General features: G+C 41.5%; 2 protein-coding genes across 3 annotated transcripts; one reads left to right on the top strand and one right to left on the bottom strand.

Annotated features, from left to right (window-relative positions):
* Positions 1-3,102: 3,102 nt before the first annotated feature.
* Positions 3,103-3,609, top strand: LOC308329788 (cofilin-2-like; the record flags this gene model as incomplete). The annotated part of the gene is made up of 1 exon (XM_080784286.1): positions 3,103-3,609. The coding sequence occupies one exon, from the start codon at positions 3,103-3,105 to the stop codon at positions 3,607-3,609; it is 507 nt and encodes a 168-aa protein (XP_080640412.1).
* A 4,611-nt stretch (positions 3,610-8,220) lies between these two features.
* On the bottom strand, positions 8,221-23,952 carry rtn4ip1 (reticulon 4 interacting protein 1). 2 transcript variants are annotated; one of them, XM_080783271.1, is made up of 10 exons: positions 23,654-23,952; positions 23,338-23,606; positions 21,757-21,908; positions 20,492-20,560; positions 19,189-19,313; positions 18,566-18,614; positions 16,322-16,458; positions 15,441-15,624; positions 10,452-10,544; positions 8,221-9,854 (listed from the first exon to the last, which is right to left on the bottom strand). In XM_080783271.1, the coding sequence occupies exons 2-10, from the start codon at positions 23,600-23,602 to the stop codon at positions 9,714-9,716; spliced, it is 1,215 nt and encodes a 404-aa protein (XP_080639397.1). In that variant the 5' UTR covers positions 23,603-23,606; positions 23,654-23,952; the 3' UTR covers positions 8,221-9,713. The 2 variants fall into 2 exon arrangements, with proteins under 2 accessions (XP_080639397.1, XP_080639398.1); XM_080783272.1 differs by having other exon boundaries at positions 23,338-23,609; positions 23,665-23,952.
* Positions 23,953-23,974: the final 22 nt, after the last annotated feature.

Raw genomic sequence — 23,974 nt, 5'->3', positions numbered from 1 at the left:
TTTGAAAAAAATGACGAAATGACAAAAACGATGGGTTATAGCCCATGTTTTTTGAAATTTTGAAAAAAAAAGTTAGCCTTGTTTCTCATCATTTTGGACCGTGGGCTATAGCCCATATCGTACGGCATACTATAGCGCGCAGTTTTTCATCATTTTTGAGGATTTGAAAAAAATGACGAAATGACAAAAACGATGGGTTATAGCCCATGTTTTTTGAAATTTTGAAAACAAAAGTTAGCCTCGTTTCTCATCATTTTGGACCATGGGCTATAGCCCATATCGTACGGCATACTATAGCGCGCCGTTTTTCATCATTTTTGAGGATTTGAAAAAAATGACGAAATGACAAAAACGATGGGTTATAGCCCATGTTTTTTAAAATTTTGAAAAAAAAAGTTAGCCTCGTTTCTCATCATTTTGGACCGTGGGCTATAGCCCATATCGTACGGCATACTATAGCGCGCAGTTTTTCATCATTTTTGAGGATTTGAAAAAAATGACGAAATGACAAAAACGATGGGTTATAGCCCATGTTTTTTGAAATTTTGAAAAAAAAGTTAGCCTCGTTTCTCATCATTTTGGACCGTGGGCTATAGCCCATATCGTACGGCATACTATAGCGCGCAGTTTTTCATCATTTTTGAGGATTTGAAAAAAATGACAAAATGACAAAACGATGGGTTATAGCCCATGTTTTTTGAAATTTTGAAAAAAAAAGTTAGCCTCGTTTCTCATCATTTTGGACCGTGGGCTATAGCCCATATCGTACGGCATACTATAGCGCGCAGTTTTTCATCATTTTTGAGGATTTGAAAAAAATGACGAAATGACAAAAACGATGGGTTATAGCCCATGTTTTTTGAAATTTTGAAAAAAAAAGTTAGCCTCGTTTCTCATCATTTTGGACCATGGGCTATAGCCCATATCGTACGGCATACTATAGCGCGCCGTTTTTCATCATTTTTGAGGATTTGAAAAAAATGACGAAATGACAAAAACGATGGGTTATAGCCCATGTTTTTTGAAATTTTGAAAAAAAAAGTTAGCCTCGTTTCTCATCATTTTGGACCGTGGGCTATAGCCCATATCGTACGGCATACTATAGCGCGCAGTTTTTCATCATTTTTGAGGATTTGAAAAAAATGACGAAATGACAAAAACGATGGGTTATAGCCCATGTTTTTTGAAATTTTGAAAAAAGAAGTTAGCCTCGTTTCTCATCATTTTGGACCATGGGCTATAGCCCATATCGTACGGCATACTATAGCGCGCCGTTTTTCATCATTTTTGAGGATTTGAAAAAAATGACGAAATGACAAAAACGATGGGTTATAGCCCATATTTTTTGAAATTTTGAAAAAAAAGTTAGCCTCGTTTCTCATCATTTTGGACCGTGGGCTATAGCCCATATCGTACGGCATACTATAGCGCGCCGTTTTTCATCATTTTTGAGGATTTGAAAAAAATGACGAAATGACAAAAACGATGGGTTATAGCCCATGTTTTTTGAAATTTTGAAAAAAAAAGTTAGCCTCGTTTCTCATCATTTTGGACCGTGGGCTATAGCCCATATCGTACGGCATACTATAGCGCGCAGTTTTTCATCATTTTTGAGGATTTGAAAAAAATGACGAAATGACAAAAACGATGGGTTATAGCCCATGTGACTCCCATTGGAAATGCATTGGGGCAAGATGTATCACACCCTTTGTATACAACAAGCATACATCAGTCTTTTGCGAAGGTGTGAGTGAGGCCTATGAGCTAAAGCTGGAGTGTGAATAGGCCTTAAGAAATGAAACTAGAAACTATAGCTAGCCCTAAAGTACAAAAAGTGAAAGTACTAATTGTGAATATCCCATTTCACAAGTTCAAAATATATAAAAATCTTTTGAAAATAATAGATTTTCAAGGTCACAATGCATCGCATACGACAGGACAAAATTAAAATTAAAATAATGGTAAATAAGCCAGCAGGCAAGGCAGGGAGTTGCACCCCATCCTAGTAAACCAGGAGTACCATTATACCAGAGCCGTTTGCTGTTTAACACCATGACCTCCTTGTATGTGGATATTTTTTATATACTGTATATCATAGAACATGTAAGAAAAGATGGATTCAAACTTTAACTGTTCCCAGTGTTTCCTCAGGGATAAAGCTGAAGCAGTGGTGCCACGGGCTGTATCAGATGCTGCTGATCCATGGCCTGAAAAGAAAAAAGGTGTGAAAATTATGACACCGAGGCCACATTCTACTGGGAGCCAGCCCAGCAACAAAACTTCAGCAGTAGGCTAGCAAAAATAATAAAAACTGAATAAAGTTCCACAATGGGAACATAACACTGGTGTACTGAAACAATCATTTAGTAAAGTTTGCAGTATGCTTTCATCCAAGCACTTTACATAGATTGTGCATTACATTATTCACCCATTCACAAACACACATTCATACACAGATGGCGGAGGAAACCATGCAAGGTTTCAATCAAAAGGCACCAACTTGCACATCGGGAGCATTTAAGGGTTCTTTGGAGTCTTGCTCAAGGACACTTCGACACCAACACTGGGGAGCGAATTGGGAACCTCCCGGTTTCCATCTGGCCATCCTACCTGTGATCCATCATCAAAGTACATAGTCTCCCCAGCCACAGGCTCTTCAATGATGCCACATGGAAAGTGGACCGCATCCATAATGCCATTAGCCTTGACAATAACTCATGAATGAGCTGGCCAAAGTTAAGTCAAATTAGTTCGTAAAATGCTTATATTTGTGAGCTGGGTGCAAATACATAGTATTAGTACATACGCATATGGCACACGAGTGCATCCTCTGCTTCCATGGTTACATCAAAGTACTTTGTCCAATCGGTGTGCAGCTGTGATGCACCAATTTGGGAGAGTTCGGGAGTATAAATAAAGGTGTCTTCATAGCTACCTCATTCAGTTTCAAACCTGTGAGAAGTACTATTTCACAGCAAGGCAAGGCAAGTTTATTTGTATAGCTCAACATCAAGGCAGCAACGATCATAAGGTCTTTAGTTTTGATTTAAAAGAACCGAGTTGCAGCAGACCTGCGGTTCAAATATGTTCTGCAAAACATCAATGACCTCTGGGATCAAAGTGGCGGATGAAGTCATCGAGGTTTTCAATGACATGAAAGTGCGTAAGGCTCAGGACAACGAGGACAAGAAGAAGTGGAAGAAGGCTGTGTTGTTCTGCCTGAGCAAGGACTACCGGACTATTGTCCTTGATGCCGGCAAGGAGATACTGCTGGGAGACATAGGAAACACCATCCAGGACCCCTACCAGTACTTTGTAAAGATGCTGCCCACAGACGACTGCCGCTATGCTCTGTATGATGCCACATACGAAACCAAAGAGATAATGAAGGAAGAGCTGGTCTTCATCTTCTGGGCTCCAGATGATGCTCCCCTGAAAAGTAAGATGCTTTACGCCACCTCAAAAAACATAATTAAGAATCAATTCACGGGTATCAAGCATGAGTGGCAGGTCAACAGTATGGAAGACATCAAAGACAGGCGTACCCTCGCTGACAAGCTTGGTGGTGTGGATGTAGTCACTGTGGAAGGATGTCCTATAAATCTCTAAAATCTAGTCTCAAGCTTCAATTGAGGCCTACCAGACACATCAGCGTTCCAACTTGGTATGGAGGGGAAGGACAGAGGCAAGAAACAGGATCATGATCATTTGTGGCACTTCTAGGAGGGTAACCACAGTTGGATAATAGTTTTATTTTTGTTTGTTTTTTTTGTTTTGTTTCTGTTTTGAAGATGTAAATCCCAAAACATGAATGATATGTTTTTATTTGTAGTCGTCCATAACAAAGGATAGAAAAGACGGGGTCTAATAATGGGTTAGAGGTCATCTACTGTAGATCACTGGTTATCAAAGACGGCTCCAGGGACCACCAGGGGTCCAAATGGACCCTTGAGGGTCTGTACCGCAGAATTAAATAAACAGAATCAATTGGGGGTCCCAGAGATTAAAAAATAAAATAAAACATCAAATGGAGGTCCGAATGCATAAACTGGGGGCACGTGAAATAAAATGTTGTGTTCTTGAAGGGTTCCGATGAGGAGTGATGGATTTGGAGATAGATCAATCACGTCTTAGACCGATGATTGAATGATGGCTGTTTTGTATTGTCACCATATCTCTAATGAAAGGCACTAAACTATAAAAACGTTTTTGTTTAATTAGCACATTTACACCTGTAGTGAACAATGAAGCTTAATTACAACTATGTTTAATGAGAGTTTGACGGCCCACTTGAAAACAAACCATTGTAATGATGAATTAATCAATTGCTTATGTTCAGGCTTGGATCAATGGAACCAATGTAGATTTTTTGTAAAAACAAAATGTTTTTGTTAAAAGGTTAAATCACTATATTCTGACAATGTTCAGCCAATCAGGAGAGAGTACCCATATATCAGCTTTATTATTATGGTGTTCCAGTTTGTCTGCTCATTTCTTTGTGTCATCACTTATCCTGACTGTGCTCTCTATCCTGATTGGATAAAATTGGTATCCCGACCTGATAATGTTCTGTTTAACAAAAAGCTGGAGAGACATGGAGACTCGATCCTGTTACTGAACCAAACACAGAACACTATAGCGAGTACTATCACAATATAGATTGTGATAGTACTCCAAAGCAAATTGCTGAACCTCAGGGGCATAGTTGCCTACAAGAGGGTCTGCATGTCTGTTCAGAGATAATCTCACAACTGCTGGCCAAGCTTTGTATGTCACAATGCCACATAGGCCAATTTATTTTCCCCCACTTTTTTGTTAATTAAATTTTACCAGGCTGTGACAACTGACATCAGTCCTCAATCTATGACATATACGACTCCAAGGCCGAAATGAGTTTTCTTCGACGGGTGGCTGGCGTCTCCCTTAGAGATAAGTTTGGTCACGCGAGGGAGACTCGGAGTAGAGTCGCTGCTTTTTCGCCTGGAAAGGAGCCAGCTTATGTGGTTCGGGCATCTGGTTAGGATGCCTCTTGGGCGTCTCCCTAGGGAGGTCCTCGAAGCACGTCCCACTGGGAGCCGGAGGAGACCCCGGGGCAGACCAAGGCGCGGTTGGAGGAAACACATCGACTCACTGGCCGTGGAACGTCTTGGGATCCCCCAGGAGGAAGTCACTAATGTTGTTCTGGAGAGGGAAGTCTGGAACATTCTGGTGGAGCTGTTGCCCCCGTGACCCAACTATGGATAAGCGGTTGAAGATGGATAGATGGATGGGTGGGTTAGGGTTAGTCAAATTTTAAGTCGGTGGGGCGAACGGTTCTCGAGTTACGTGGATTGCAGACGTACATACACACGTACAGAGACGTGGTGCATTTATATAGATAGATGGCATATCACCCATGCTATGTGCAGATTGCCATGAAACCAATGCTCTCAGCAAGGGTGAACACTACTGATGTTGGTGACCCATTGCTTTTTCCTGTGCTCTCATAGACGCTTTATAACACAGGCCCTCTGTATACATTTACTCTGGTCTGTTGTAACTTGTGAGCTTGTAGATCTGCCATTTTCATCGAATGTTCACCCCATAATTGGGACGCTATGGTTCAAGTGGAACTGGGGAACCAAGCGGAGAATTCAATAGGGGCAGACCCTATCGACCCGTGCCAATGGGTGCACACAATGGGTGCCTGCACACAATTTAACTTTTATGTCCATCCGGGCTTTATAGAAACGACTATATTATAAGCATGATGCAGTATATTCTCTTATGGCAAATAGGCCTACAGATAATCTGGGTTTAAAGTTTTGGACTTTGTTACAGCTATTTGTGCATGCGTTTGGTTTGTTGAGTGCTATTTGCTTTTCCGGATCACAAATACACAACATACAATGGGCTACATTTTTGACTGGAACACAGCAGTGCCCGAGACTACTGGCCTGGGCGGGTTGAAGTGACCATGATTGTCCTAAAAGTACAAACGTATCTGTATGAACAGATCGACAATATGTGTGTACACTCACTGTACTAAATGATGTCCATTTTGTATCTCTGGTAGTGAACAAATGAAATATGTGTTTTATTTAATTGGTAACTGTCATATATAATCACACGATTACACTCAAGGGTTGTCATTTATTTTCATTATTGACACTATTTACCGTCTTGATTGACAATTGGTTTAGTGTCATTATCAACACGTGATGTTTACTTGCTGCAAGGCAAGCATCTTGACACTGACAGTGATGCCAGTGTTGCGTCACTAATGGTGGTAAGATTACACCCTCTGGTTAAATATTGATGAAGTAACAAAGGCTGTGCAGTCCAGACAATTGGCCAGAAGCCCAGAACAGAATTGTAATCATCTCAAACCTCCAACCTAAACGTTTGCTAGGGCCCCACACAGACCCTAGGGCAGTGTGTCCGTTTCTCAATGCACTTATATATGTCCACTCAGTCTCTGTATTTGCTAACTGTCAATGCAGCTTGTCTTTTTTTTTTCTTACTCCCTGCTCTATCATGTTTAGACACAAGGGGGTGGTGTTTAGCTTTCTGTCACGAATTTGGAAAGAAATATAATTTAAAGTGAATGAAATACTACTGTTATTGTAAACAGTAAATTTTCTACACCCCTTACTAGATAATGAAAACATGAAAATCCCTACAACTCCTGTTTGATGTTTAGTCATGTCCCAGTGGATGGCAGAAGTTACGAGTCAGCCATCAATCTAAATAGTAGACAAACAAGTAGATCTGCTATTTACAGTGCTGATTTATAATTAGTTGCGGCTGCAACTAAGTATAAATCAGGCTAAAAAAGGGACTTTAACTGTCTGGGATCTCAACCTCCCGGTGTTTACACTGACTCATAGCACCACCTGCTGTTTGAGAGGGATAATTATCAGGACATTTGTGAATCTGTTACAAAGAAGCATTAAAGTATGTGTTCATAAGTTATTTTAACTACAATAATTTAGCATTATAATTAGATTATAATGCATCATAGGCATTATAGTAAAGTGTTACTGGAGAACTTTTGATAAAACAAGCATGGAGAGATAAATCTCACTCACACTCACCACAAGCAACTTGGAATTAAGTTGATTCAATATATTAAAAAAATAAAGAAAATAAACCAGCGTTGATGCAATAGTCTACAGCGTCTTTGTCATGTTGCTTAGCTTTCTACATTTCTCTGGAGAGTAGCTTCAGTGTAGTCAGTGGTGGGAACTAAAGTAACTATTCTAAGTACATTTACTTAAGCACTGTACTTAAGTACAATTCTGAGGAATTTGTACTTTACTGGAGTATTTCCAATTTCCTATATTTTCTACATCTCAACTCCAAATATTGTACTTTTACTCGACTACAATAACGATACTATAATTTGAAAACTTTTGTTAATAACTTTGTAGATTTTGATTAGCCGATCAGCTCACAATGCGTCGTGATGACACGTTGTGAGCTTGTAGATATGCTATTTTCAAAAGATTATACATTTGAAAAATTGAGATGGGACATTCTGCACAATGACTACTTTCTTTTTGTACTTTAAGTACATTTGGATGCCAATACTTGTACTTAAGTACATTTTTAATTACACTTTTACTTCTACATTGCAGTATTGATTCTTGTACTTAAGTAAAACAGTACTTTTCAACTACTGAATGTAGCGAAGCTTAATTTAATGTAGAATCACTATCTAATGTATCTCACTACACTTCCCAGGTAGCTTATTGCCCAACACTGGCTGGGGCCATTTCAAATGACCAGAAACTGAACCTACAGTAGCCTATAAACAATTTAAGATTGTATTATGTGTCGTGTATATTGTAATGACTAACTGAATAGGTTCATAATGCAAAACAGCAAATCATAAACATCATGGGACTTATAATAACTGCCCATTTGTAGGACATTACCAACTGAAAGCATTAAAACACGAATTCTGCTTCATAAAACTATGCAATGCTATGGAAAATCACCAAAGTTCCCACACAAGGGTCTGCGCATACACACACACACACACACACACACACACTCTACAGCATCAGAAATATGATGCCTTTTCAAAGCAGATACCCACACTCTCTAATGCTATCATATTCATCATCAACTATAGACAAACAGGTCACAAACCGGTCACAATACAATAATACCTTCCTACCAAGAACATGTCCCAGTGACCCACTGCGCGCACACACACACACACACACACACACACACAATATCTCTGGGGATATTCCAAAACCTCTTTCCCGCAGGCCAAATCTACACACTTTCAATCAGGCCAGGTATAGCTATAGCTAGGCTTATATAACTCATACGATTTAACATATATGACAACAGAGGCATGCAAGAGGCATGGAACTTGCCCAGGGTTATTGTGTCTATGTGTGCATGTGCACGTGTACACTTAGACATAACATGTCTCAAGCACTGCAGCATGTGATCTAGGTTAACCATTTCAGTGAAGAGTGGGAATGCCATAATGTAATAAATAATAACAAAGTTAAATTGATACGGAAGGTCTAAAGACAATTTGGCAAAAAGTAATTGGTTTGTGGTCCAACTGTATTAGGAAGCTGCTAGGTCTGTCAGTGAAGTTTAATGATGTTTACGTATTATTTATCATTCTAAACAAAGTGTTGCTGCTGTTCTACATAGAGCCAACCTGTTGAAGAAATCAGTTTGAGGCTTTAACCTTTGCTTTTCTGACATTTTTGACACCATCACTCCACAAATCCCTTTGCAACACGTTGTGAGCTTCTCTAGATAGTCCATTTTTGGCAAATGTTTCCCCAGAATAGGGGCCGTTAATCCATCAAAAACTGTCAACAACTGTCAATTTTAAAACCGAATTAACATTTCATGAAAATCTCTCCTTCTGGCTCTCAACAGAGAAACACAGATTTTAAATCCAATCTATTTCCCAGTATAAATGATGTCAGCTCACTGCCAGGTTGTAATGAATTCACTGATTGGCCAACGGTATGCATAGATGAGTGGTTCCCATTTTCCAAAAATGACCCAAAAGACCCAAAAGACCCAAAAGAGAAATGTGATGTCACCCCACAAACAAGTGAAAATAGCCAATCTCAAAACAACCGATACAAGCTCTTTGAATTGTGTTCATTCCCACACGTAGATTGCACAGGTAAAAGCACTTCGAAATTCGCATACTCATATTCGGTTGACATCGTTTGTCGTTTTATCAATTTCTTTGACATCACTCTTATAATAAATATTCATGTTAGGTTTGTAGAGCGGTTTTGTAGAGCGGTTTTTCTCACCTAGGAAATACAGTGCTTAATCGTGTTTTTGTATACATTATAAACTGATTTTATGTTTTTAATTAATTTACGTTTTCCAACAACCAAGCCTTAAAATTAAACAAGTACATTTTTACTGTACACTCTCATGGTTAAATTAACACTGTATGTACCCTTATGGGTTCATTTGTAGGCTCTCAGAGTTATGGGGGTCTTTGAATGAATGCACACAAAGTGAGAAACCATTTAGAAAACTTTTCTAAATAAAGTTTTTAGCAATCACTAGACAGTGTGCGGGACAGTGCTCTTTGTGTGCATTTGGACCTTCCTTTTGGGCTGCGCACCTGTAATCAACCTTTGAGGTTAACGACAGGCCTTTTTTCCTCCCCCCCCAAGTTTGGTCTTTGAATTCAAAAGATTCAATGTACAAATGCAATGTCAGCGCTATGACTTGGGTCCTCCACCACCACCACCACCTCCTGTGACCTGGACGACAGTCTTGCCTCTGGCGTGACCCTGCTCCACCTTCTCCATGGCCTGGGGAACCTGAGAGAACAAGAACTGTTCCTCCACCACCGCCCGGATCTGGGGAGCACAGACACAAAGGTTCATTTTTCAAGGGACGCTACTCGGATATCGGTTTCCAAACACTGAGCTTCATGTTAAAAAAACTCCAACATTGATTCAGTAAAGATAATACATTAAAGCTGATCCATTAGTGCTCTTCACAAATTAAACATGTGCAATGTAACTATAATAATTTAACTAAGGATGGATACTAAGCATTACTAGTAAATATATACCTAAACTCATGTTCAAATGCATGATTATGCACTAACACTCATCATGAATTACTGAAGGACCTTCCCCCCCGGAGAAATACAGGGTTTTTGTGTCTTATTTTATATTTTTAATAGAGGGACAGACAGTAGGCTGACAGGAAATGGGGAGAGAGATGGGGGAGTGACATGCAGTGAATTCCGTCGGGATCAAACCCGGGCCACACAGCCAGACTTGAGCTACCGGCCAAGGTGCCTTGACCGCTGAGCCACGGCCCAGGCCCCTATGTGTGCATCTTAGAGTAATTCAAGAGGAAATAGATTTGAAAGGAAGGGAGAAAGAATTGCTCACTGTGGAATATGGAAAGGCATAATAGAATAGAAGTAAGTGCTTGCTTGGTACCTGTCCTGCATCCACCATTTCAGAGATGTCATCCAGGGCAGTACCACTTGGTGCAAAGAACCCCCAGCGGTAGTGGACGCCTTTATACAGATGCTGAGGACAAGAAGACAGTTTATTATTAGCATTGGCTCTTAACCCATTCTGACCTGAGATCAGATTCATACGAGGATTAAATAAAAACAAGCTAATAGAATCCATGAATTAGAGAGGGAGAAAAGTAATGTTTCACTTTTTGCTTTGGCAATGTAAACGTGTGTTTTCTGATGCCAATAAAGCCCTTTGAAATTAATTGAAATGTTTACCGTAATTGAAAAAAAGCAGCTGTGAGCATGTACGTAGATAGGCTATTTTAAAATTCTACTTCCTTGTATCCTTTGAGTGTAAAAGTGATGGGAGTTTGGCCATGTGATTATTGCTGAGGCAGCAGACGAAAATACAATATGGAGGTAAGAGGTTTCTGGAAATGACAACCACATTGGATCCCAGGGGTTGCCATTTCCTGAAAAGTAACAGTTTTGGACATACAAGGCTTCCGCCCCGACCGAGACGATTTACGACCCCATAACTGGCTCTGCAGGTGAGAATCCCTGGGGTCCCGAGAGCCCTATTGTGGTTCGTTCACTTTGTTTATATTTTCTCAATCAGACGACACGTTCCAAAGAGGCTACGGGAGGCAGGCCAACATCTGAAGAAAAGAGCCTCACAGGTGTCAGGTGACTGGGTGGGGACACAGTCCACTTTTCACACACAATCCCTATTCAGACTTTAGCGATGCAAAAGGACAAATGATTTGTCTCAGTCTTTTGTGCTGTGTGTGTGTGTGTCACTAGTTGTGAGAACCATTATGTCCCCACAAGTATAGTATAATTTGAGAAATAGACACATCTTTAGGATTAGATATTTAAACGTTAGATTTAGTCATTATGCCAGATTTATACTCCGTTTTGCACAAGTAAGTGCCATGTACTGAAAATAGGCGAACATGTAGCACAGTGACACGTTGTGAGCTTGTAGATCAGCAGAATTACGTGACGTGGATTCCCAAGCCCTATTTGGAAACGAGGACACCTTATCTACTGAGCCAGTTGCCGGCACTCTAGTTCTCATTTCAGTGCATGTGTATTATATGCGTGTGTGGATAAATGTTAGTGGTTGGTCGTATGAGAAATGCTCAGATTTCTTTACTTAAGTAAAAGTGACAAAACCACAATGTAGAAATACTCTGTTACAAGTACAACTTTACTTGAGTAAAAGTACAAAAGTGTTGGCATTGAAAGTACCAAAAGTAAAAGTGATCCTTATGCAGAAATGTCAGAATTAGCGGTTTTCCGAATTTGTCCAAATCCTTCCGAAATAGCCGATCTAGAAGCTGTGTAGTGGAGCTGGTGGAAATGCTTCTGCTCCTGCTCTCCACTGTACTTGAGTTTAAAAAGTACAGTGCAAGTACCCCAAAATTGTAGTAAAGTAAAGTACTTTAGTAAATGTACTTAGTTACTTTCCAACCCTGCCCTGAAGACATACTATACTGTTGCTTCCATCCTCTTCCGTTCTGCAGCTGTCAAATTTCTACTGTAAATGTGTCTTTTGACACATAGTGGTTCTCAATCTTTTTTTTTGTTGCTCCAGTATGCCCTTAAATCCACGCACAGCAGACCAATTTAAACTGTTTTGATGTCTTTGATGTTTCTAAATATGCAACAACAACAAAAACGCATAATGGCAAATTAGTATTGCTTTCCAAAGTTTCCATTTAAACATAAGACTAAAATGCATTTTTCCATGTTCCAAACAAAACCTGTAGTACCTCTGCATACCCCTAGGGGTACACATAGCCTCATCTAGAAACACCTAAGTATTACATTGTGCTGCAGGTTACACTCAACACACTCCACGCCTTGAAAGAAAGCAAAAATAATTCATACATACAATAGTTCATACATCAATTTCTAACTCAGGAGACTAAGAACTTTCCCCAATCGTTAACTTAGGTTGAGTCATCTCAGTGGGGGAATCCTTTGTCCTGCATTGAAATCCAGTGAAGGACAATTGTACACAGCAACGTCCCTGTGGGACACCCTCTCATTGTTCCCTATCAAAGCTACTGTACTCAGGTCATGGAAAAAACACTGTCTACAACTTACTTTATGTCTGGACCAGCTACTTAACCAAATGCATACCAGTTTGGGGGTCCTTGATATGAAAATAGTATAAAAAGCATAAACAACAATGTCATTCATTCTTGCAATAAAATAACTGCAACTACTCCCATGAATTCCGTTCAGTTGATTTGGTTTAACCCACTACATACAGAAAAATAACCAAACTAAAAAAGGATGACAAGTGATGATAAGTACAACTGAACTGAATTCAAATGATCTCTCTGTGTTCTTACTCCATATCATGGAACAGACTTCATTTCCTTATCAGACCCACTTTCTCCTTGCAACCACACTAACATCCGTTGAAGGGAGTACATACAGTGGTTTATGCAGTCACAATCTGGGTGAGGTGACACAAATGGAGACGCGCGAGCACACACGCACACGCACACACACACACACACACACACACACACACGATATAGTAGGCGCTTCAATTAATAAAATCACACTTGTGTGAAGTGAGGGACGCAGGGGGGGTAGTATTTACATCAGCCAGGAGACATCTTACATTGTCATTGACTGGGCAGTAACTGTCAAATCCATAGATTTGGCTGGCAAAGATTTACATCATAACTACATAGGCTTGGCTGCCACATGACGTAATTTCGGGAAGGCCATGCTTTTTTTGAGGGGCCCCTCAAAAAAGTAATCAATATACCAGTAATACCCTTAGCATATATGAATAGAGAGGGCACCCGAGTTCTCCTTCCATCCACTTGCATTAAGTTGCTCAAAAGCGCATGAGGCGATTTCACTCCTCCTTCCGCATAGGAACAGATTCTGGGATGGATTGGCCCCAAACACATGAACGCGCTGCCGTTGAACGTGCACGAACGCGCACGAACGCGAACGAGCGTGCTGCCGTCGTGAACGTGCACAATGATAGTCAACGGACCAGCTCGTTCATGTGTTTGGGGCCAGGCTGCAATACCTTCATTCGGCCACTATGTCCATTTCGCCTCAGGGTTTCCTCTGGGTGCCTTCTCTATTCATATATACTCTATGGTAATACCCCCGAAGAAAATAACCAATAATTCCCCAGTGGACAGTATAGTCTGAACGAGTAGTGTTTGCACTATACCTGAGGGAGAAATAACTTCTAGCATCCAACATTGAAAAGTGTTACTTGCGCCGTTCATTCCAGGAGAGTTCAGTTATCCAGTGATCAAACACATGGACTCATGTGGGATTCATATCCCTTACAGAGAGACACAATGTTAGTTAGTGGTGTTATCTGTGACGGCATTGATTGATTGATTAAAGGGATAGTTCAGATTTTTTAAACTTAAGTTGTATGAACTACTTGCCATTAATATAGTGGTTGCAACTGTATTAATTGATTGCCAGAGTCCCGTGGTGGGAGTTCTGCTCTGGTTTTGGTGAAATATCAAGTAGTTCCGGTCATTTTGTGGGGGGCACAGGGGGCCACGCAGTAAAGGTAAATTAATCCACAAAACTAACGTAATTTGTATTGTTGACCTATTTCTAAAATATTAGTGCAACTTCCGTTCTTTTTTTACCCCTCTATCACAGAGAACCATGTTTTTTGTGTCCATATCACTACGCCCAAAAAATAGTTCCATGTGATGGAGGGGTCAAAGTTGAACGAAAGTCGCGCTAATATTTTAGAAATAAGCCAACAATACAAATTACATTCGTTTTGTGGATTAATTTACTTGTGGATTAATTAATTTTAACTAATTGTTATCTAATGTTAATACAGTACACATCTGCAGTAGCTGGTCTATGCAGCACTATGCACAGCTTTGTGCGTCTTTCCGTATGAGCACGGAATGTGCTCAGCTGATTGGCTGAACACCGAATATGATGTATCATAATAAGAGCGCCCCTCACTTCACACAAGTGTGATTTCTTTAATGAATAAAATGTAATTTTGTCCAATCTGTATGGTAGAGTACCGTATGTTAACACAACATAAGTTGTACAATTTGAGTGGAACTATAGGATACCTAATACCAGGTAAACATTGAATGAACCTACCATCTGTTTAAATATCATGCTATCTACATTACATTTTGAACATTGCGGTCCAGAAGACAAGATAAGTGACAAAAACATGAGAACAAATGACCAAGGCATGTCTGCAAGGTTAACCAGGTCAGTCGTTAGCCTCAATCAAGCAGAAGACAGCATACCAACTAGTTCACTGGTTCTCAAACATGTCAAGGACAAATTGATTGTATTTTAATGTCTTTAAAGGAGAATTCCATGCTAGAAGGCTTTCTTACCTTTATTTGTAGTCGTTACGTCCGCAGCCAAAGAGGTCCAGGTGTTATTTTGTGCAAAAGCTCCTTATTGGCTATTTCCCCACCCATAAGGGTGTTGTGCTAATTCGCTTATTTCCATCGCTCAAAATTATAATTTAAATAATATCCTAAGCGGCACACTTTATTACGTATTTCGATGGAAATTAGCACAACACCCCATAGCCCCATTCAATTTTGCACAAAAAAACACCTGGACCTCTTTGATGGGGACGTAACAACTACAAACAAAGTTAAGAAAGCCTTCTAGCATGGAATTCTCCTTTAAATGTTCTGATGAATTGAAAATGGAGGACCCTTATGTAAACAAGTCTTAGTGCATTTTCTGGTTTTATCCTCTTAGCAGATGTTGTATTGACTATTAAATCATTACGCTCATCGCCCAGGACGGAGATTAATCAAAAGTGTGTTTGGACTCTCTCTCTCTCTCTCTCTCTCTGCCAGGAGAAGTGGTTCTCAAACTGTGGGTCCCACAGGTTGGGAATCGCTGAGTCGGTGGTGACACAATTAACCTTGAGGGCCACGGTGGCCCCTGTACTAACCTTGAGGGCCTTCTTGGCCACGGTGGCCCCATTCTGCAGCATGCCGTCACAGATGCCCAGCGTGTCGGTGTTCTGGAGGAAGGGCGTGACCAGGGTGATGTACTTGGAGCCGCTCCAGGGCTTCAGCAGGCCCAGCGCCCAGCGCTCCGTGTCGCCGCCCATGTTGTCCAGGATCAGGTCAAATCTGGGAGGGAGGGGAGACGATGGACTAGTGATGGGGGATTTTTTTTTATTGTTATTTGTTTTAATCGAAAAAGTAATCGACACTAGTTTGCGCATGAAAGGAAACATTAATGGAAGGCCGGGCATGGCTGGCGGAAGTAAAGGAGGTGTGGGCTACTAGAGTCAAACAAGTTGACAGGGGAGTTCATTTACCGTATATAATAACCTGGTATTTTCCCTTGACATGTTTCTGTATTAGCTTGTATTTACTACGAAAAGCACCTTGTGCCTTTATTTTGACAGTGCTACAGTACACAAAGATTATCATCATCAAGTCAGCTTGTGGGGCTCTTTGCATATTATAGCCAAAGAATGAGAAATGTGATTTCCCGGGTTGACAAATGGACAAGCAACCCTAACCCATCTTGGGCGGAAACCCCTTTTCATTTGCATCATTTCATGCTTTAGCTATTGAAAAATAGCAGCTCTACAAGCTCATAGCGCGCCACCGAGTGGCGCGCTAAGAGCTTGTAGTTCTGCTATTTTTGAAAAATCGACTGACATAGAAACATAGCTTTTTCAGAAAACTGTCAGGATGTAGGAGACATTTTTTGAATCTGATCTCAGGTCAGAATGGGCTAATTGCAATAATAATAATAATAATGTTGATGCGTGATAATAATGATAATGTGCATGCGTGCGTTCCGTGTTCCACTCACTTCTCCAGTGTACCTAGAGGCACCTCAACCGCCTCAGCAGTGTAGTCCACCACATGGTCCGCTCCCAGTCCTCTTACCAACCGCTCTGCATTCTGGGAGCATGTCACCGTCACGTGGGCTCCCCATGCCTTCGTCATCTGACCACAACAGAATGATATCATGTGATTAGAATAATACGGTAACATTTATTGTTCAGTTAATGATTAAAGACATTTAATAGTTATATCCTCTATGCTTTTCCTATCGATCTGAATAGATTTTTTCAATCAGGTGTAATAATAAAATACTGTCACTAACTACAACAAAGAACGTTATATGTTTTGGTATTTTGCCAGCTGCAGGAACCAGTCCTGTGTACAGCATACACTACTATCATTTAACATTGAGAGCATACAGTACAATGCTACAGTAACATGAGCTATTTGGGCCACCATTTAAACCATATTGCTAGCATGTAACACATTTTATAAACCCCTAAAGCAGTGTGTATCACCTATCACTTTTATGGAGCATAATTTATACAGGGCTGCCATATTTCAGAAAATGTCAAGAGTGAGACTCTATAGTGTCTTAATGCGTTCGACGCCGTCCGAAGAGCAGCGGCGAAAATATTTTTTAAATGTGGATTTTAATGTGGATTTGTCCCGTTTTAACGTTGATATTTAACCTTAACATTGATGTCTTCACCTCCATGCCAGCTGCTCTCCCTGCACTGACAGCCTCCTCATGCTTAAAGTAGAAATGAAAAAGATATCTATCTATCTATCTATCTATCTATATGCTCAGACCCGCAGCCAGCCAGCAGGCCACACACATAGTGCTCAGACCCAGCCAGCCACACACATAGCTCCGTAAGGGAGTGGTCAGTGGTTGCACCACTCAAAAAATCTTCAAAAACTGAAGAGGCTACTGGAGATTGGATAACCTGATTTGGACATGATCTGATGGAGGACAATGTCACTATGACAGAAAGAGAAGATGGGTCTGGCCAGTGGCCACATTCATTCACCCCATAATCTCAGTGGAAATTGGGGAATATGTTGTGAAATAAAAAGTCAGAAAACTGGAATGTGGGAAAATGCCTTATTTTTACATTTTCTTAGTTCAAACACATCTGTGGGCTCTCTCTCTGAACAGAAACAAGTCGCGATGCGCCCCTGCCCCCCCCCCCCCCCCTTCACTTCACGCACACACACACACACACACACACACACACGACTTTGTCCCTATAATGTGCACGCACGGGCTACTGGCACCGTTCCACTTCACTTCCTCATATCACGCAAGAGACGCCAAACACCTAACTTGTTGTAACTTGTGGGGTCTATATTGTCTTCCATGAAAAATGGCGATTTGGTCCACTGTTTACCCTCCTACTGCATATGCTGCATGAGATCTCATGCAGATCGGCTATTTTACCGTTTGTGAGGACGCACACATGAGCGCGCGTTATTACGCGGCGGAGCCGCGGAGAAAATTGTTATTTATAATGCGTGTGAAATGGCATGTGTGGCGTGGTGCGTGGTAAAGGGTTAAATTGCGTGACTGTCACGCTCAAAGGGTGAGACATGGCAGCCCTGATTTATATAACACATTTGTTTATTTTATTTGGTTGGACTTATTGCTGACGTTTCTTCTATGACCACTGTTTGCACTGTGTTATGTACGACAATTTTTATAATTGTGTTTAAGAAGAGAATTGTCTTGCTGAGGAGTGAGGAGTGACTAATAATTTAACTCAGGGGTGACAAACTGGCATCCACGAAAGACACTGGGAATGTGTGGACAAAATGTGTCTGCGAAAGACAAATGCGTGAATATGGTCATCATGAATTTAGCCCGTCTGTGTGAGAGCTGATCTCGGGCTACTCACTTGCTACTGTCTCTCAATACGGCTGCAGTCTAGCCTGCAGTTTTGTTTTGGCTAGGCTACTTAGGAGAACAATAGACACTAACACTATGGTCCCCCCACACGCACGCACGCAGCTGTCCCAGCAAGAATGTGTTGGTCCCAAAGTCACAGATAATTTCTCCTCAGTCAGTGCGTGTCTTAACTCTCATCATCATAATCCGATTTTAAAAACATTTGAACCCCAGTATGCATATTCTGCGGGTAACATGGTGTGGGCTTGTAGATCGGCTATTTTTGGCAAAGAGATCTGGTTTCGATTGGGGGAAATCGGTCCAAGTACAAATTCAGGTCCAGTTTACTAAGTTTGGAGGGTTCACGAGTGGTTAAAGTACCTGTATAGCAAACGTCCCGACCCCACCTGAGCCTCCCAGTATCAGGATCCTATGAGGAAAGGAAAAGATGTGTAAAAAGGTGCCAAAAAAGACTTGATTCCACAAATAAATTTAAACACGTTCTCTTCTTATTGTAAGAATCTCAACTGCAGTAGCCTGAACCTTCCTGACAAATAGACCAAGGCTTTCTGTGTGTTCAGGGGGGTTCATTGCCATAATGGTGAGACAGTGTCTCAGACTATAAAAATATTATTATTCTTTACTCTGTTAAAAGATTTATCTTCACCTTTTTGATCTGTTCACTGAATGTGCTTTTATAATGCACTTCCTTTGCTCAATGTTTTGTGTAAAGCACATTGAATTGCATTGTTGTTGAAATGTGCTATGCAGATAAACTTGCCTTGCCTCCAAGGTTTATGACCACCTCCAAGGTCCAAAATACCCGCTAAACTAGCACCCACTGGAATAATGAAAAGGCACAAACAATGTGATCTCAAAATGTAAGTGTGTGTGTGTGTGTGTGTGTGTGTGTGTGTGTGTGTGTGTGTGTGTGTGTGTGTGTGTGTGTGTGTGTGTGTGTGTGTGTGTGTGTGTGTTTGTGTGTGTGTGCATGCAAAGTGTACCTCTTCTTGGCACAGTTCTCCTTGGTAAGCCCACCTGTGTTGACCAGGCATGACCAGGCCGTAGCAGCCACGTACGGCATAGCTGCCGCCTCTATGTGACTCAGTGACTTTGGCTTATGGGACACCTGAACGCAACAACAAAAGGAGGAAGGCGGTGATGACGGCAGGCCCTCCACTTCCTCCACCCCACCCACAGTTACACAGTTTCCAACACAGCTCCGGCTATGCATGCACCACATTGTCTGCCAGGCAGCCCGGTGACTAGAATATTAGCAGCTGCTTTTACTAAACAGTTATAATGAACTGGGTTAATGAGCACGCTGGAGAAAACAAATACAATAAAGCAGATCATTAATAATTTGCGTCTTCCTCCATAACAAACTCATAAGATGGTTCCATTTCTGTTTACTCGCTCAGAGGCAGGCTATGGACAGCTAAAATGTGTGTTGAATTGATGTCGATGACATCACTTCAGAGCTACTGATAGCCTTTCTCTTCCTTGGATGTGCTAACCTAGTATACAAACAATTACATACAGTTGGAAATGCCCACTGATTTATTTTTCTAGGTATCTGCATCCCGCCTTTGACACACACAGAATGCGGACAGAAATGGTACCATCCTATAGTGAGCATTAGTGGGAAGATAAAGGTTGACAAAAGTTGTAACTTTTGTGTAGTATTGTATTGCATAATTAACGCAGGTAAGAGTCAACTAAATTGTGTTCATTGTTATTAACATCAGCCAAATTGTTTACACATGCCTCGAACGTTTTCCCCCCAGATTGCAATTTTTTTTAGATTGTGTTTGTGTTGTTTTGCAATAGACATTTTGCAAAATGGCATCCTAACCAGATGCCTGAAAAAAACTCATTTCGGCCGCTTGTATTCGCAACCTTATTCTTTCGGTCATGACCCACACTTCATGACCATAGGTGAGAGTAGGAACGAAGATTGCTCGGTAGACAGAGAGCTTTGCCTTCTGGCTCAACTCTCTTTTTGTCACAACAACACAAAAAAAGCGAACTATTTTCCAGGCATATTCAAATTTGGCTCAACAGATGTATTAGACTGTAATAGAGTCATTTTAGTTCAAATAAATAGTTGAGTGGATATTTTCAAAAAGGGTGAATTTAATTACCTTACCTAAGAATTACCTAAGTTATTCTGAGATTTACCAACGTATACAGTACATACCCTCATGTACACAAGACGTGTTATAAGTCTGATAATGCCAAGAAGTCAATGGTCACTCGTTTAAACCCCAGTAACGATCAGTGTCCAAGAGCTGAACAACAATATACCTCATTGGCACTCAGCACTGCAAACTCTGCCAAGCTCCCCTGCTTCCAGGGTGGTATCGCAGCCCAAACCTGACAGAGACAAACAATACAACACATTATTTATTTGACAGTACAATATCTGCCTCATGACACCCTAAATGAGCTTCTCTCGACAGAAAGTCTACCTTGATGCAGTATGCCCAGGTTGAGTGTCACAGTACAGTAACGTATCTGTCCCTTCGCCCCAAGGCAGTGTGCTTATGCAATACCAAACAATGTGACGCTCCACATTGCAGCGTTGCTTGGATTAGTAAACAAGCTCAAAATACAAGCTCAGTGAATGACTTCATGAGTGAGCTGAAAATGTTTAAAAAAATGCTTTAAAATGTTCACAAAATAAAGTAGTTTTTTGTTATAATCTTTCACAGGAGTATATTTTTCACAATAAAAATTGTCACATGATTGTTGTTTTTGACAACTTCTCTAAACTCTATTTTTATTCACTCATTCGACACTTGCTGCAAAATGATGTAGGTACCGGCCCGGACATAATGCATTATAATCTTGAAACATCACACATTCCGTGCTCAGCCAATCAAATAATCACAAATGTCATTCTGGCCAATCACATTTTGGCATCTTCACTTTTATCTTCAATATGTACTTTGTTCAGCCAATCAAATCATCGCCATGGGGTGATCAGCCAATCACAAGCCAATGTTTGTGTTTGTGTTCACATAGACCCGGAAAGCTGGGCATAGTTTCTGACAACTTGTTACATTCCAAAATATCCTTGGTCGCTAGGAACGTGTCGTGCAGTATTCCTTTTTGAGCGGTTCTGCCGTAACAAGGTGTCCCAAAAAGACTATTAAATTGAATGTTACACAGTATGACTTTAAAGGCATAATTGAACATCCAAAACACACACACACACACACACACACACACACACACACACCTCTATAGAGCGTCGCAGTGCAGCTTCCAGAACGACGAGGGCCCAGGAAATTATTCCCCATTCATTTTCCCCATAGACGTTTCAAAAAGTATTTATTTAAAGACGTTTACGCCGCGGACAATGCCAACTCTTGTTGTGACAAATCATGACAATAAAACACGATGTTTTGGGCCGGTCAAATAATTAGTGAGAAGAAAAACAAAACAAAAAGTGCTGTACCCTGCCTTTTTTTTAAATGAACAGGGAATTATTTCCTGGGCCCTCGGCGGCGGCGGGACTGCGACGGGAGTGCGGCGCTCTATATCATTGTTTTTCCCTGTTCTCTTACCTCGTCGCCCTCTTTGAAGTACTTAACGTCAAGGCCACACTCCATGATGACCCCAGACACATCCCTTCCCAGGGTGAGAGGGAACTCACTGCCCGTCTGATTGATGTTCAGAGGGTCTCTCTGCATAGCCATGGTGGTAGCGCCGTAGCCACCTGGATGGACAACAAGCAATGACAAACAAAACCTTCATAAAACCTTCTCGATTCTTGAATCTACATTCAGTTAGTACATGCAGACGCTGCACTAACTTCATACAACAGTGAAGACAAACAAGTTTGCAGATTTAATTGCGTCATGTGACTCATATCTTATACACCATAGACTAGTAAATGTATAGTATAGCTAATACCAGTAAGACACCTGAGGGCATCCGCCTCGTGACGGCAGACTGCCGACTTGGAACGATACAAGTTGGCTTGCCCCACCCAGATAATTGTGTACCATACCTAGAGAACAGGACATGTGTACCATACCTAGAGAACAGGACATGTGTACCATACCTAGAGAACAGGACATGTGTACCACTACCTAGAGAACAGGACATGTGTACCATACCTAGAGAACAGGACATGTGTACCATACCTAGAGAACAGGACATGTGTACCACTACCTAGAGAACAGGACATGTGTACCACTACCTAGAGAACAGGACATGTGTACCATACCTAGAGAACAGGACATGTGTACCACTACCTAGAGAACAGGACATGTGTACCACTACCTAGAGAACAGGACATGTGTACCATACCTAGAGAACAGGACATGTGTACCATACCTAGAGAACAGGACATGTGTACCATACCTAGAGAACAGGACATGTGTACCACTACCTAGAGAACAGGACATGTGTACCACTACCTAGAGAACAGGACATGTGTACCATACCTAGAGAACAGGACATGTGTACCATACCTAGAGAACAGGACATGTGTACCACTACCTAGAGAACAGGACATGTGTACCACTACCTAGAGAACAGGACATGTGTACCATACCTAGAGAACAGGACATGTGTACCATACCTAGAGAACAGGACATGTGTACCATACCTAGAGAACAGGACATGTGTACCACTACCTAGAGAACAGGACATGACTTATGGCTGTGTCCTTTTTATGCCCATATATGGAGTTCTTTGTCAGGCATGCCCAAATATGGAGTATATGCAGACCTCAGAATGATGTCAGAACAGGCCAGCTCCAGATATGGACCCTGGGCAGGGGCCCTGTCCAGAGTCCGAGCAGGGGCCTTTTTGGGGGCGGTTCTGGTCCGACCGACTCGACGCCAGCCACTGCACCCACTGCGGTGGTGTGTCAGATTTTAAGTCGGTGGGGCGGTTCTCGAGTTACGTGGATTACACACAGACAGACAGACGTCATACATACAGAGATTTGTAGCCCTGGTCCAGTGCTTATAAGTTATAAGCACTGGACCAGGTGGTCTAAGGGGGGGGGGCCGGGGGGGGGACACACACCTCCGACCCCCCACAGACCATTTTGAAATGAAAACCACTAATGTATTTTAGACTTGAAGCAAAATAAACTTCTGGACAACTATTTAGTCACACAGACATACACTTACTTCTCATGCTGACGTCAATAGGGTTGAGTCCTGCTGCGTGCACCTTGACTATGACCTCATTGGGGTAGTGGATGATGGGGAAGCTGGCGTTGTTGGTGAACCGCAGGACGTCATTGCCTCCGTACCTATCGATGACCCAGGCAGGCATCACCGTGGGGCGTCTCTGGGAGCTACTGAACAGCCTGTTCTGAGCCATGCCATGGTGTCTGGAGGGCAACGACAGCCACCTACTACACACCACCACCGACTGTCTCAATGCACTCATTCTCCTCCTCACAAACAAACAAACACACACGTTCAAGTTCAACTTAAACACTGCACACAAACAAACAAACAAACACACACGTTCAAGTTCAACTTAAACACTGCACTGAATTACTATCCTCCTTGAGTCCTTAGCATAGTGTGTGCACTGAGTTGACTCAGTTTAATCAACGACACCTGTTCTAACTTCTGTACAGCCAGCACTGGCAGTGTCGCCGATATGCATGTGCAATAAGCAGACAATATTTTTGACCAATGCCGCTCGGTAAATATGTTTTTAAAACGCATAAAGGGTTAGAAATGTGAATATCTCTAGTAAAGGACATGTCTCCTTGGTTCAGCTTGCATTCATGCTGCAGTATGAATGTCTGTG

The sequence above is a fragment of the Protomyctophum bolini genome (genome assembly GCF_963924005.1).
Source record: "Protomyctophum bolini genome assembly, chromosome: 15".
Classification (NCBI taxonomy): domain Eukaryota; kingdom Metazoa; phylum Chordata; class Actinopteri; order Myctophiformes; family Myctophidae; genus Protomyctophum; species Protomyctophum bolini.
The sequence above is the reverse complement of the archived record's forward strand: the minus strand, read 5'-3'. Positions and strand labels throughout refer to the sequence as shown.